General features: G+C 31.4%; 1 protein-coding gene across 2 annotated transcripts in view; it reads left to right on the forward strand.

The window, feature by feature from the left end:
• Positions 1 to 487: 487 nt before the first annotated feature.
• The window catches only part of LOC114932521 (zwei Ig domain protein zig-8), a 101,395-nt gene continuing 89,633 nt past the window's right edge, over positions 488 to 12,249 (forward strand). The window contains exons 1-3 of one of the 2 annotated variants that reach the window (XM_085479836.1): positions 488 to 922; positions 7,809 to 8,348; positions 8,420 to 8,592. In XM_085479836.1, the coding sequence (XP_085335962.1) occupies positions 8,212 to 8,348; positions 8,420 to 8,592 (310 nt within the window). In that variant the 5' untranslated portion in view covers positions 488 to 922; positions 7,809 to 8,211. Of the gene's footprint in view, positions 923 to 7,808; positions 8,349 to 8,382; positions 8,593 to 12,249 lie in introns of those variants that run through there. The other variant, XM_085479837.1, reaches the window with a different exon arrangement.

A 12,249-nucleotide genomic window follows, 5' to 3' on the forward strand; every position in this document is an offset into this window, starting at 1 on the left:
TGTTCTTTGAACACGCGAATAAATGCGTTGAAAACAATTTCAATGTTTTTCTGTGTCAGGATTTATTTATAAAATTTATTCTACTTTAACTTCCCGATTAATTAGTATGTTTTCATCCAATTTCACGTAAACATTTTGGAAAACATAGTCATTTTCGGAAATATAATGAATGTAATATGTGCATAATAATCCTGTTAATCCATAGCGCGTATCGCATATACATATAACTTGACCCTTTACCTCTAGTATTCCCTTTACAATATATTAACACGATTTGCTATATCACATTTCGGCGCCGTGGTGCCTACAATGCGGGCTTCTCGCACACAGATTATCGAGTTCTATGCACATTCGACGTATCTTCGTATGTGTTCGAAATTCATGAGAGACAAGTACTCGCACACTACTATAATATTGTACCCTACAACGAGAAAGGCAATTGGCCTTCCACCCGCACCGTTTTCCCTCACTCACACGTGTTACACACGTCCTCCTCTACGAGACGACAATTCACACCGGTCATCATTGTGGGCTACGCACACCGACATATCGTCTCGAGTGGATCGTCTCTAGTGCTCCGTGCATCGCACCACGCGCGGCTAGTTTGCCTCACGCACTCACAGTGCGTGCGACTGTTTTGTCACGCGTGCGGCCGACACGCGTGTGTGCACGTTATACGTCGTCGTCGTCGTATTCGTCAGCTTACCTAAGTTTATTGTTAGAGAGACCGCGTACCACACTGTAGACGGAGCTTGAGGAGATTTAGTGCGTCTCGCATGCTGCTCTGAGTATCACATGTGCCGGCTCCGATCTATCTCGATCGTTCTTCGGTGTTACGTGGATGAAAGACATCTTAGTGATAATGCGTGGAAATGTGTGTTAATTTAGTACGAGTTTAGCTTAATTTAAATATTTGAGAAAAGTAAACTTATTGATTTTTCTATCATTATTACATTGATGAATCTTTGATAAAATTATGAGTGAATTAGTGAATTAGAATAATATGCAGCTGTAATTTAATTGATGTTTAATAGATATGTATTTCATCTTAAACAAATTTTCAAAGTTATAAAAATATAATGATATAAAATGTTAAAAGTTATTCATAATTATGATTTAATTTTATAATTTAGTAAATATGAAAAAAAGATTTATTTTACAATTTAATTTTTTATTAACAGCATAATCTCCGTTTTAGAAAATTTGACATAAATGTTTTAAAAATTATTTATACATATAAAAAAATTATTATTAATATAAAAATTTAGATTAAATTAATGTAACTAAAATATTCAAACTTAATAATAATTACAGTACAAAATAAAAAAAAAAAAATAATAATGGATGGAAATTCAGAGAAAGGTATTTCTATGACGGTAATTAAATCCAAAATAGAATGACATACGACTCATTCTAAATACACAGAAAAGAGGATGGAGCCGGACCAGAATATACCAAAAGCAAATAAAAGTTGTCACAGTACGCACAGCTCCGACCTGTTTACACAGATTCCACAATTCTCTACCATTTTCCGTACTTTTCGTCACAAACCTGGAAATCAAGCGGAACGCAATAGCGAGATTCCGTGGGCATTGCACTATCGGAGAAACGCTCGCTCTACTACCGAGGTAACGGTGGTGTGGCGGAGCGAGGGAGTGAAAAACGAGAAATTAGGATTTCGAGGACAGCGAAGTGCTTGGAACACGAAAAACCAATTGCACGAGAACTCGAGAGGGGTTGGTGGAAAACGCGATAGCTTGATGAGAGTCCGAGAGTGGTGACAAGAGACACATTGTTTATTTTAGAAATAGTGTTATTATAAAATTATTAGACAGGTATATGTCAAATATGATACTAAAGTATCGCTAAACTATTTTTTGATAAATATCTGAACAAATTTAAAATATGTTAGCAAATGCAGTATTATAAAATAGATTAAATGATTAGTATAAAATAGATTAAAGGGGACCATATTTTAAAAAGAATACTAAAATATATCAGACTTAAAGACAATAAAAATTTAAATTGCATATCTATTAATATAGTTTTTTCAAATTATTTAAGTTTCTTGTTTTCTATCTCGGACTCTTCGATTTATAGACGTATATTGGCTTGTTTTTTGCTAAATATAGAGTATCGTCATATTAAAAAAAAAACTGAGTAGCCTTTTTTATCTTATTTCGCATATTATTTTATTTTACATGTGAGCAGGAATGTCAATGTCAATGTATTCGAATAGAATCGTTAAATTTGCAAAAGCGTGTTACAGTCTACCTAGCTAAATATAAACTCAAAACGCTTCTAGAAAAAAAATGTGCAAACCTAAAGCCTGACATTCGGCGGAAATTTCGATACTATAAAGTGAAATAGGCAAACCAATACTGTCGACAACATCGACCTTTCGAACCACAAAGCCGCGCCATTCCCTGACACCGCGAAGAATAAAAAGGCAAACGGATGTCGAAAAAGTTTCGTCCTTTCGCGGAGACGTCACCTGAACCGTCGTTGCTAAAATTACTCCACTAAAACCGCCCGCAAATTGCCGGACCCTTTTTCGTCATCACATTCGCCAGCAGAGACGACCCACGACGCGTTTTAATGTGCGTCGCTTTAAGCTTCATTCTTCTGGAACTAATACATTCTTAAATATGTCGACAATCCCATCTCTCTCTACGATTACGGCATCGTTGCCTCTTTCGTTTTCTCTCTTATCTCTAAAATTTTAATTAACTTTGGTAATTACGTATGTGGAACCGCGACGAAGAAAGAGAAAAGAGAGGAACGTTGTTGGTGTCGTGTATAAGTGTTCTTGGGAACGAATTCGGTATAAAAATAACATATGTAGATGTAAAGGTCACGAAATCGCGCAGTTTCAGTCGTTGTTGAATGATCTTATGAAACTTAGAAGCTCGAAAGAAGATTTATTTGCTTTTAAGATAAGATTAAATAAATTGTTGAACACAAGTAATATTTTTTATTTGGAAAAAAAATTGTAAAATATTTAACGTAATCCAAGTTTGAAAAGATACGGGAGATATTATTGATTTTTCAGTTTTCGTATAATTAAACCTTTTTTGCGACTTGAAAACTAAATCTCGCGCGAGAGACTTTGAGAAAGATTTATTTTCCACTTTCGATTTATTTTTACATGATATATCGTTCCATTTCTACTACGACGGTTCTACTACGTTCTACTACACGCGTCACATTTTATATATCTTTATTTTCTTCTAACTCAAAATTCATTCCTAGTTCTTGAGAAAACTTATTTTTGTTTATTTACGTTACATTTTCAGGAAAATTACTCAATGTTATTTTTCCTCTTTTTTTTTATTTACGTGAGACTTCTCTCGCTTGATGATGTCATATAAGTATTTGAATTTTAATTTGTCTCGTCCTGAAAATTTCGTTATTCCCAGCGTGTTCGTACGCTGCATGTCGTACATTCACGCCATGTTATTGTGTGCGCATACGTAGATACGTACCCTGCACACAGACGTTTTACGTGTTCTCAGTTTTATGTCCCACCCTCTGCACCTGTGCAACACACTCGCTCGCTATCTCCAACCCGCATCTCGCTCCTTCGCTCATTCCCCATCAAGCTCCGTAGCTTAACAAGGGCATTAATTAATAATACCTCCCAGGGATAATTTGCGCCCGCTGTCTTGCATCAGCATTGCCATTGTCCGCGAAGTCGGCATCTATCCTTTGTGTCTGCATCGCGGTGCATCTTAAAATTGACCCGGCGCCATCTCTATATCCAACACACACACACATACACACACACACACACACACACACACACTAAGGACAAACATCGGTTTTCTAGACATGATTTTAGGAGTAAAAATAAGCTCTAGGAGATAGCATATAAAAGCTGATTAAAAAAAGTTATTTATTATAGTTCTAGCTGATATTTGATATATACTATTATACATTTGTGAAAAATGTCTCAATTTGAAACATTCTGATGATTTTATAAAACTATAGATATATATGTATATGAAACTTTGTAAATATATGGAATTTATAGATTTTGTTACAGTGCGAGATGCTAGAATAAGATTAGATATTGTAGTTATGCATGTGTTTGCAATGAAACATTATTTTTACGAATAGCTCGATATTGTAACCGTTTCACTAATTTGCGACGTAAATTTACAAGTTATATGCGGATATGTAAAATTTGCAGTAGTTTATGAATTTTATTTGTTATGCTTTTTTTGGACACACAATTTTACTACAAGAGTAAATATATTATTTACAACAATATTTCTAGATAAAATAAGAGATATATATAAATATATATATATAGTACAAACTATAAAAAAAGAATATTCTTTTATCAATTTCTATACATTAATTTTATTTTTAGAACGTATTTATTACATATGCCCTAATATTAGTTTTATAAATTTTTATTAACACACTGAAAAGAAAAGTTGTTAACTAATTGTAAATTATTCAATTAATTACACGGGTAATTCTGTTAATTGAACATATAGAAGTATTTACATTAAGTACAACATATTAAATCTAACATAACGTATTTGACTTAAATATTTAGTTAAGTTAACAACTTTTTTCTCAATGTATATTTTTTGAGAGCCAAAAATGAAATGTTCACAATGTCAAGTTCAATTTTTAGTTTATATCTATACTTAATTGTTAGATAAACAATTGCAAATAAATTAATAGTTAAAATTATGGATAAAGCTTTATTAAATTACTCAATAGTAAGATTAATTAAAGAAATTAATGTGACATTCGATAATTTTAATACTTGTTTAAATATTGAGCATTGTTCGCGATATGTATATTATGTTTTTTTATTTAAATTCTTTGGAGATTTAGGTGATATGGTTAAAAAACCCTCAGGCGTTCGGATACATCGAGTTTGTTAAACCCATACTCACTACTGCGAGCCCCTGAGGAATTTTATATTTTATCACGATTGCTAACATATATATTATATATATATATATATATATATATATATATATATATATATATAATATTATATGCGTATTTTATTTATCAAAAATCATCTTATAATTGTGCATTATTTTATAAATTGACTGACGTTATACAAATAAAATTTATTTTAATAATGTGATGAAAAGAATAATACAGTGCATTCGTAATCAGCAACAATAATTCAATTCTACTATGTAGATTTCTCATAAATTGGGTTTGCCATTTTATACGGAGTTCGACACATTTCTCATGAAATTACGTCGTGATATTTTCAAACTGTATGCTTTTTGTGGCCGCGTGTCCCCGAATTTTCGATCGAAACAGTAAAAATTAAATGTTACACTTTAGATATTGCAACTCGCAACTCGCAGAATAACATTCTACATTTTTATTGATAAAAAAGTGACTGTTATTTTATCAAAACCATAAATTTAAATCAAATTTTAGATTTTTTTGTTGAACTGACTATTATATATTTTTTCAATTAAAATTTATATTATTTTATGTCCAAATTTCTTTTCATTTGTTGAATATGTCATTTATGAATAATTTTGAAAGAGTAAAATTTTTCTTTTTCTCTCAATGTTTTGTTATAAAAACCTAAAATAAAAATTTTGTTGAAAAAATTCGTGAATTTCTTATCTAAGTTTGTTCGAATCGGAGATGTGAGAATCACGTTTCATAGTGCAAAGTAAATTCTATCGCAATGCATTTTTCCATTGCTATTCTACATGTTTATTTTAACTTGAATTACAAACAAAATATATTTCTTTCCATGGTGTGGCAAATGATTTTTCGAACCCTTCGATATATAAAGACGTCTCGAAGACGCCTAATGATGATGATAACGACGGCATGCCGTTATAAAACCATTTGACACATTAATTAATAGAAAACTTCGTCATTATATTATATTTAACTGTGGTTTAATTCGAACAGGATCAATTTGCTTTTATATAGCGTAACTGTGTTGCTTTTTGTATGCCAGGGATCAATAAGTCTTTGACCAGAAATGTGTTCATTAGCGGAAAATCGAGACTTTTAGATGGAAATTAACGAGGTTGTTTTGAAGCATAGTTAGAGGTGAAACGCGCTGCTTCCACGATCCATCCGCCCCCAATTAACCTACATGCGGATAAAATTCAGTAACGTTGTTACTGAATACAGAAATAGCTACACATTTTAATTAAAATCGAACAAAATTTAATATATAGCAATTTATTATTATGTTAGGATTACAGATGATTGACAATTGATTCTGTTTTAAATTTGATATTATTATGGAAATATTACGTACATCGCAAAGTTATAATCATTTTATAAAAAATATCTGACAATGAGCATATATTACAATACGTATCTTTGTTTGGTACTCACAAGTGCACAATTTATCTCTGAAGCATAATGCATTAGATATCTTTATTGCATAATTAATTATTTAACCGTCACGTTGAAAGTCCATAATAAAGCAACATTTTTTTAGCAATATAGTTTGCATCAGAAAACACACAAAACATATCAATATCACGCAGTAAAAATGATATGATTTTTACTGGAAACAGATGCAACCGGTATTATTAAGTTGATTCAATTAAATTTAGGTAATTTCTCTCACAAATTGAAAACATGCCTTTCTTATTAAAAATTATGTAAACGTGTGAGGATATTTTTAATGAAACAAAAGTCGGTCTCTCTCCGTTTCAACCAGTTTTATTTATATCATAAATTAATTTAGTTATTTAAAATCGTAGATTTTCTCGTGGCGAATAAAATTCTGTTTTAAATAGTTATTAATGTCACACAATTTCTTTGAAGAATAATTTAACATTTTTTAAAGAATTATATAGCTGGTACAGTCTTTGTTATCTACGTAATTATATAAACGAAATAATTGCAAAATTGTTTTTGCATGCGCCGTGTAAATTACACTGTTATCCATTCGTAATAATGGTATGACATAGAAATTAAGATGGCCATTTCACCGTCATTTAACTCCGTGCTGATCCATTTTATTGTGCGGAACGCGAATAATCACGAAAATTAACTGCCAAAATTTATAACAAACGTAATGCATTCGTATGAGCGAGCAGGGGTATAATACATCGCAAATCCGAATCTTATTGTTAGTATCAAATGCCAGGGGCATGCTGAAATCGCATAAATGTATGCCATTTATCATGCTGCCAGATCTTACTATGTTGGATGAGTGACAGCGCGTTAAATTTAGCATTAATGATGCGGTTCGAGGTACTATCACGAGACGGAAGTTCGTTAATTAGTTATCATGAAAAGTGTACCGCTACTTATGCCACGTTCCACACATCGCGTCACACCGACGATAAATTCCAATTCTCTGCCATGACACAAAAGATGCATTCAGAATTCAATCTCGATTTATATTACATTTTAAATGCGCTACGAACTCTTTTGACCGATTATTGATTTCTACAATTGTAAGATTGTCATAATTAAATCAGTACGTGCATATACATCAGCACGTATCTATGGAAATATTGATATATTTTTTCTGACGCAGATAAAAATAATATTTCTAATTAGAAATTGTAGGTTTAAGTGTTTATTTATAGCTGAAACAAAATATATATAATACTCGAAATACATATAATATTAATTTAAGTTAGATTACTTTTATTTTCTTCTTTTTGTTTCATACAGATATCTTTTATTATAAAAATTTGACGGATCTTAATTGCAAACTTTAAATTGCGTGGAGACCCCTCCCCCCAAAATATCCAATTTAAATTTGAATATCAGACAAATTACATATTTATTTATATTAAATATTTTATCAAAGAATTTTTCATCCTTAGATATCCTGCGACTGCAACATAATGGAAAAATAGAGAAGAATTTATTAAAAATTATATATACAATACATTTTTGTATAATCTAAACATAATTACATATGGAACAAAGTGACTTGCATATGAAATAAATGTCTTCTTTGTCGAGAAAAAATTTTGTTAATATATAACTAGATTTATATTTTTACTAAGTGAGAGAATTAGTTTTTGTGATATAATTTTAATTGTGCCAAAAGAGTTCAGTGGATTCATCTACGAGCATAATTTTTCCGTATAAAACGAAATAAAAGTGCTTCAATAACAAACTCTTATGAGCAAAAAAAAAAGATCACGTTGCGTGCATCGTTCGTAAACTCATCATGTGTACAATGCAACTATTCGCCATGCCTGATACAATCGCATCCTATTAATGAATGCAATTCGCATCTGCGGCACGCGCGTTAAAATTGTTACGAAATCTTGCGTCACGTGTGCGAGAATCGAAAGTCAGGCGGAAGGAAGGAATAAGAAAGGAAGGAAGGAAGGAAGGAAGGAAGGAAGAAAGGAAGGAACAGAGAAAGCACGCGTGTTAAGCATTATTAAACTTCTCGCGCTCTAATCCAAGTGTAACCCGCGCGGTTTACGTGGTCGGAACGAAAACTATGCGGCACGATGAAGAGGCCAAGAAGAATCGGTGGTGGCCTACCGAGCGGGAAAAAGCTGGACTACTGCCAGAAGGTGTGTCAAGCTCGAGGAATATTGCTGGTGTACTTGACTATCTGTGCTGCGCTGCCCGGCACTATTTTCACCGGTTAGTATCGATGAATCTTTTTATGACTGCGCGATATTTTATCGTCTTTCGTTTTCGATATTTCAGCGATATGATTAACGCAAACTCTCCTTGTCATATCAATTGCATATTCATGCAGTGATTGATTATTAAAAAAAAAAAATATATAGTTTTCCAAATATTATACATGTATTCCTAAGATTATTAGGAATTCGGAGTATCCCTAAATTAATTTTTTAATAGGCGTAACAAATGCTAATTTTTTCATCAAATATTTTTATAAATATATTTAATATGTATATATTAAATATATTTATTCGATAGTTTATTTTTGATGTTATGATTCTTATTAGATAAAAAAATTCTAACTTATTTCTGAAACTTATATATTTTGTTATAAATAGAATTATAATATACTAAATAATACGTAACTTTTATTTGCTTCAAGAAGCTTATGGTAGAATTTTTGATAATAAATTTTAGCAAACGTTATGGATACTATTTTTTGTCGATCTATCAGAAAAAAAATCTGATATTGTTCGTGAGAAAATAACTCACAAACCATACTATCACGTACCATCGTCAACAATATCGAGCATAATGACAATATGATTTCTACGTCGCTGATGCAGACGTAGAAGTGAAACTTTTCTGCAGTCGTTCTTTAATATAAGGTCTCGCGGTCTCACCTGAGAAATGAAGAGCATAAATCACGGTGCTCATCAAGCCTCGCGTGGTCTCAATTTTGCAAAACTTTTCCCACAAATCTTTGCTGCCCGCCTTGGGCGCTGTCATCTCCATCTTTTAAAGATTAGTTTAATGTCGTTCGTGACGCTTGCCGTACTTCAACTTTATAATGAGAAAGTCACTACGACGGAACGAAATAAGCAATAACACTTGATGTTACATAATGAATACAGAGTATCACATTGAATTCACTTTTATGAAAAACACGTACATTATTCTACCTAAAACGTTATCTAATAATGTGTGATGAAGTGGTAATAATATTATATTTTATCCATAGAATACACACGTATACACTTAATTACATACACCTAAAACTGAGATATAATTATTACTAATTTGTTATATATTTGCAATTAATTGCTGAATTAATAATTGCAATGCTTATAATTGTAATTTTTTTTATGCAAATATTTTAGTAATTATATGACTTTTATATAATTTTATTTTATACGAGATTTGTGTTATAATATATTAAAAGCAATTTGACGATAAATTCTACACATACATACCATACATGTATATAAAAGGTTAACCATCGCATAAATACATTTAGAGCTTCTAAGACAATTCGAGAGCTGGTCCCTATTAAAAATAGACTACTAGATCCGACAGAACTACTAATAGAAATGCGCCGCAAATTCGGTCATCGTAAAATCATAATAAAGCCAATATATTGATTTATAATTTACAGTTTTAACTTTTTTCTCTCAAAATATTTTCATTCTTAGATTTATCATTGTGTTAATCCTGCATATTTTTTAACCCAAGCGCGTGATCTTTTATCCTTTTTTTCAATTTTAATATCTTGTAATATTTCCATTTAAGTATTTCATTTTATATGATTGCATTTTTACATCTTTATATATGCGATAATAAATTTCACAATATATATTTATTTTTTTATTTCAAACTTTTTCTTTGATCTCGTTTTAGATTTGTTATAGATTATAAAAATATATAAGTTCACCCGCTCTCTTCCATTTTAACGTCGAAAGGGCGTGACTGGAAATATAAATTGAGAGAAACGACCCTTATAAAACGCGAGGGTAGTATTAGAGGATGTCCTCAGACGCACTCGAACGCGAATGCAGCTCTATGCGTCGAGATATGCAACCCGTAACGCTTCACAAGCAAAATAGGAACTAATTAAGCACACGAGAGTTTAAACGAGGCGCGGCACCGGCCGTAGTGCAAATTGCAAGTCGTATTAACAATTATCTCGTAATTGTCTACAGTACGCTCAGGATATGTAAAGCTAGAATTAAATTCGCAAGTAACGCTGGCTGGCACTTCGTATCTCGGCTCCGTGTGTTCCTTTCTAGGTGCATATTTCCCAGTCTATTTTCACTCAAATCTTTATCATTGTATTTCTCGCTTTGACATTTTACTCGAATGTAAGGAGAAAAGTGAATTCCGCAGTTCTTTTTAAAAATAAAATATAGCAATTTTGCAGAACGCGAAAAAATTCGCATATCATTCAAATATTTTTTGTATTGCAAGTATATTTATTGTGTGCACCTTCAAACATATATTATGCGTATATACACGTGTAAATAAATGTATGTGTATCAAATATTAAATTATAACACAACATAATAGTAGCTATAAAATATATAGTATTAATTCTATATATGTGCAAGAATGCTATATGATTAAAGATTAAACTAAAATTTCATAAAAATTGATTTGGCTGGAAAAAAACTTTTTTAATCTATATAATCTTATAATGACTTGTGATATAAGAAATTTTAATTCTTTGCAACAAATTTGTTTTAAGTGATGCAACGTTAATTTTGCATTAAAAATAACGATGCGCAAAAAAATAAAATATTGGGATTTGCGACGCCAACGCCTTTTTTTTGTAACGTGTTTTTATGGAGCATTGGCTTTATGACGACCATATGTTACTATAAAAGCATGCATGCACATGTGTTCGCACATTCGTGAAATTCCAACATTTCTAAATGTATGCGACTACGTAAAATTGTGTCAAAGGAAACATGGGTGATAGCTTACGCTTTTATATGCCGCGCTCAGCTTGATCCTCTTGAATATCAAATATTGTCCGTATATTAAAGCTTGAATAAATTAGTTTTCAGGTAATATAATACGTTATAAATTAAATACTTTATAATATTATAAATGAAATATTATATGTTATAAATGAAATTCTTTGATATATATATTGTTTATTATGTAACACAATTTTACACGCGTGTCAAAATAAAAATTTAATTTTGCCTGTGAGAAATCATTCACGCGCGGGAGCACTTTTTTCTATTCTACTACAATATATTTTTCATTCTCGTATTATAAATCTTATTTAGAATGTTAAAGAAGATTTTTTAAAGCCACATTGAAATCCTCAGATGTGAGGTATTGTGCTGAAACATGGTAGATAGTCTTAGTCTTGGTCAAGTACTTGTGCGAAGTTTACTTACCTCTAGGGGAACACGAGCGGCGCATTAATTGGTTTCTTGAACCGAGTGCCACATTTGAAGTTCCCTGCAAACTAAACATCTGGTTTTAGCGGTCTAAACATTCAGGTCCCGTGTTGATTTTCACGCGGGGGAGGACATCAAACCAAGATAATATTTAACTGATATTTGCTAAACGAAATTAATGCTCTAAACTTGAAACAAATTTATTCGCTTTAAAATGATCTTATTGTTAAATAAAATGTCATTTTTTCGACTTGTTTAATATATTTTATTCAACAAACAACCATATTTTTATGAAAAATTCAAATATATATTAAATTTGCCTTCTTTATCTTTTCGTACCCGTATTAAACACTTATATACTTCTGATATATTTACCGATTCAATTTCTATGAAACTATAGCTTCTATGAAGCTTGAAGTAATTTATAAACGATACAGTCTATTAGATAATCGCGCGAATATAGAGTTGCCAGAAATAATAGAAC

The sequence above is a fragment of the Nylanderia fulva genome, unplaced genomic scaffold, assembly GCF_048542155.1.
Source record: "Nylanderia fulva isolate GAGA-0341 unplaced genomic scaffold, ASM4854215v1 Scaffold13, whole genome shotgun sequence".
NCBI classification, from domain to species: Eukaryota; Metazoa; Arthropoda; class Insecta; order Hymenoptera; family Formicidae; genus Nylanderia; species Nylanderia fulva.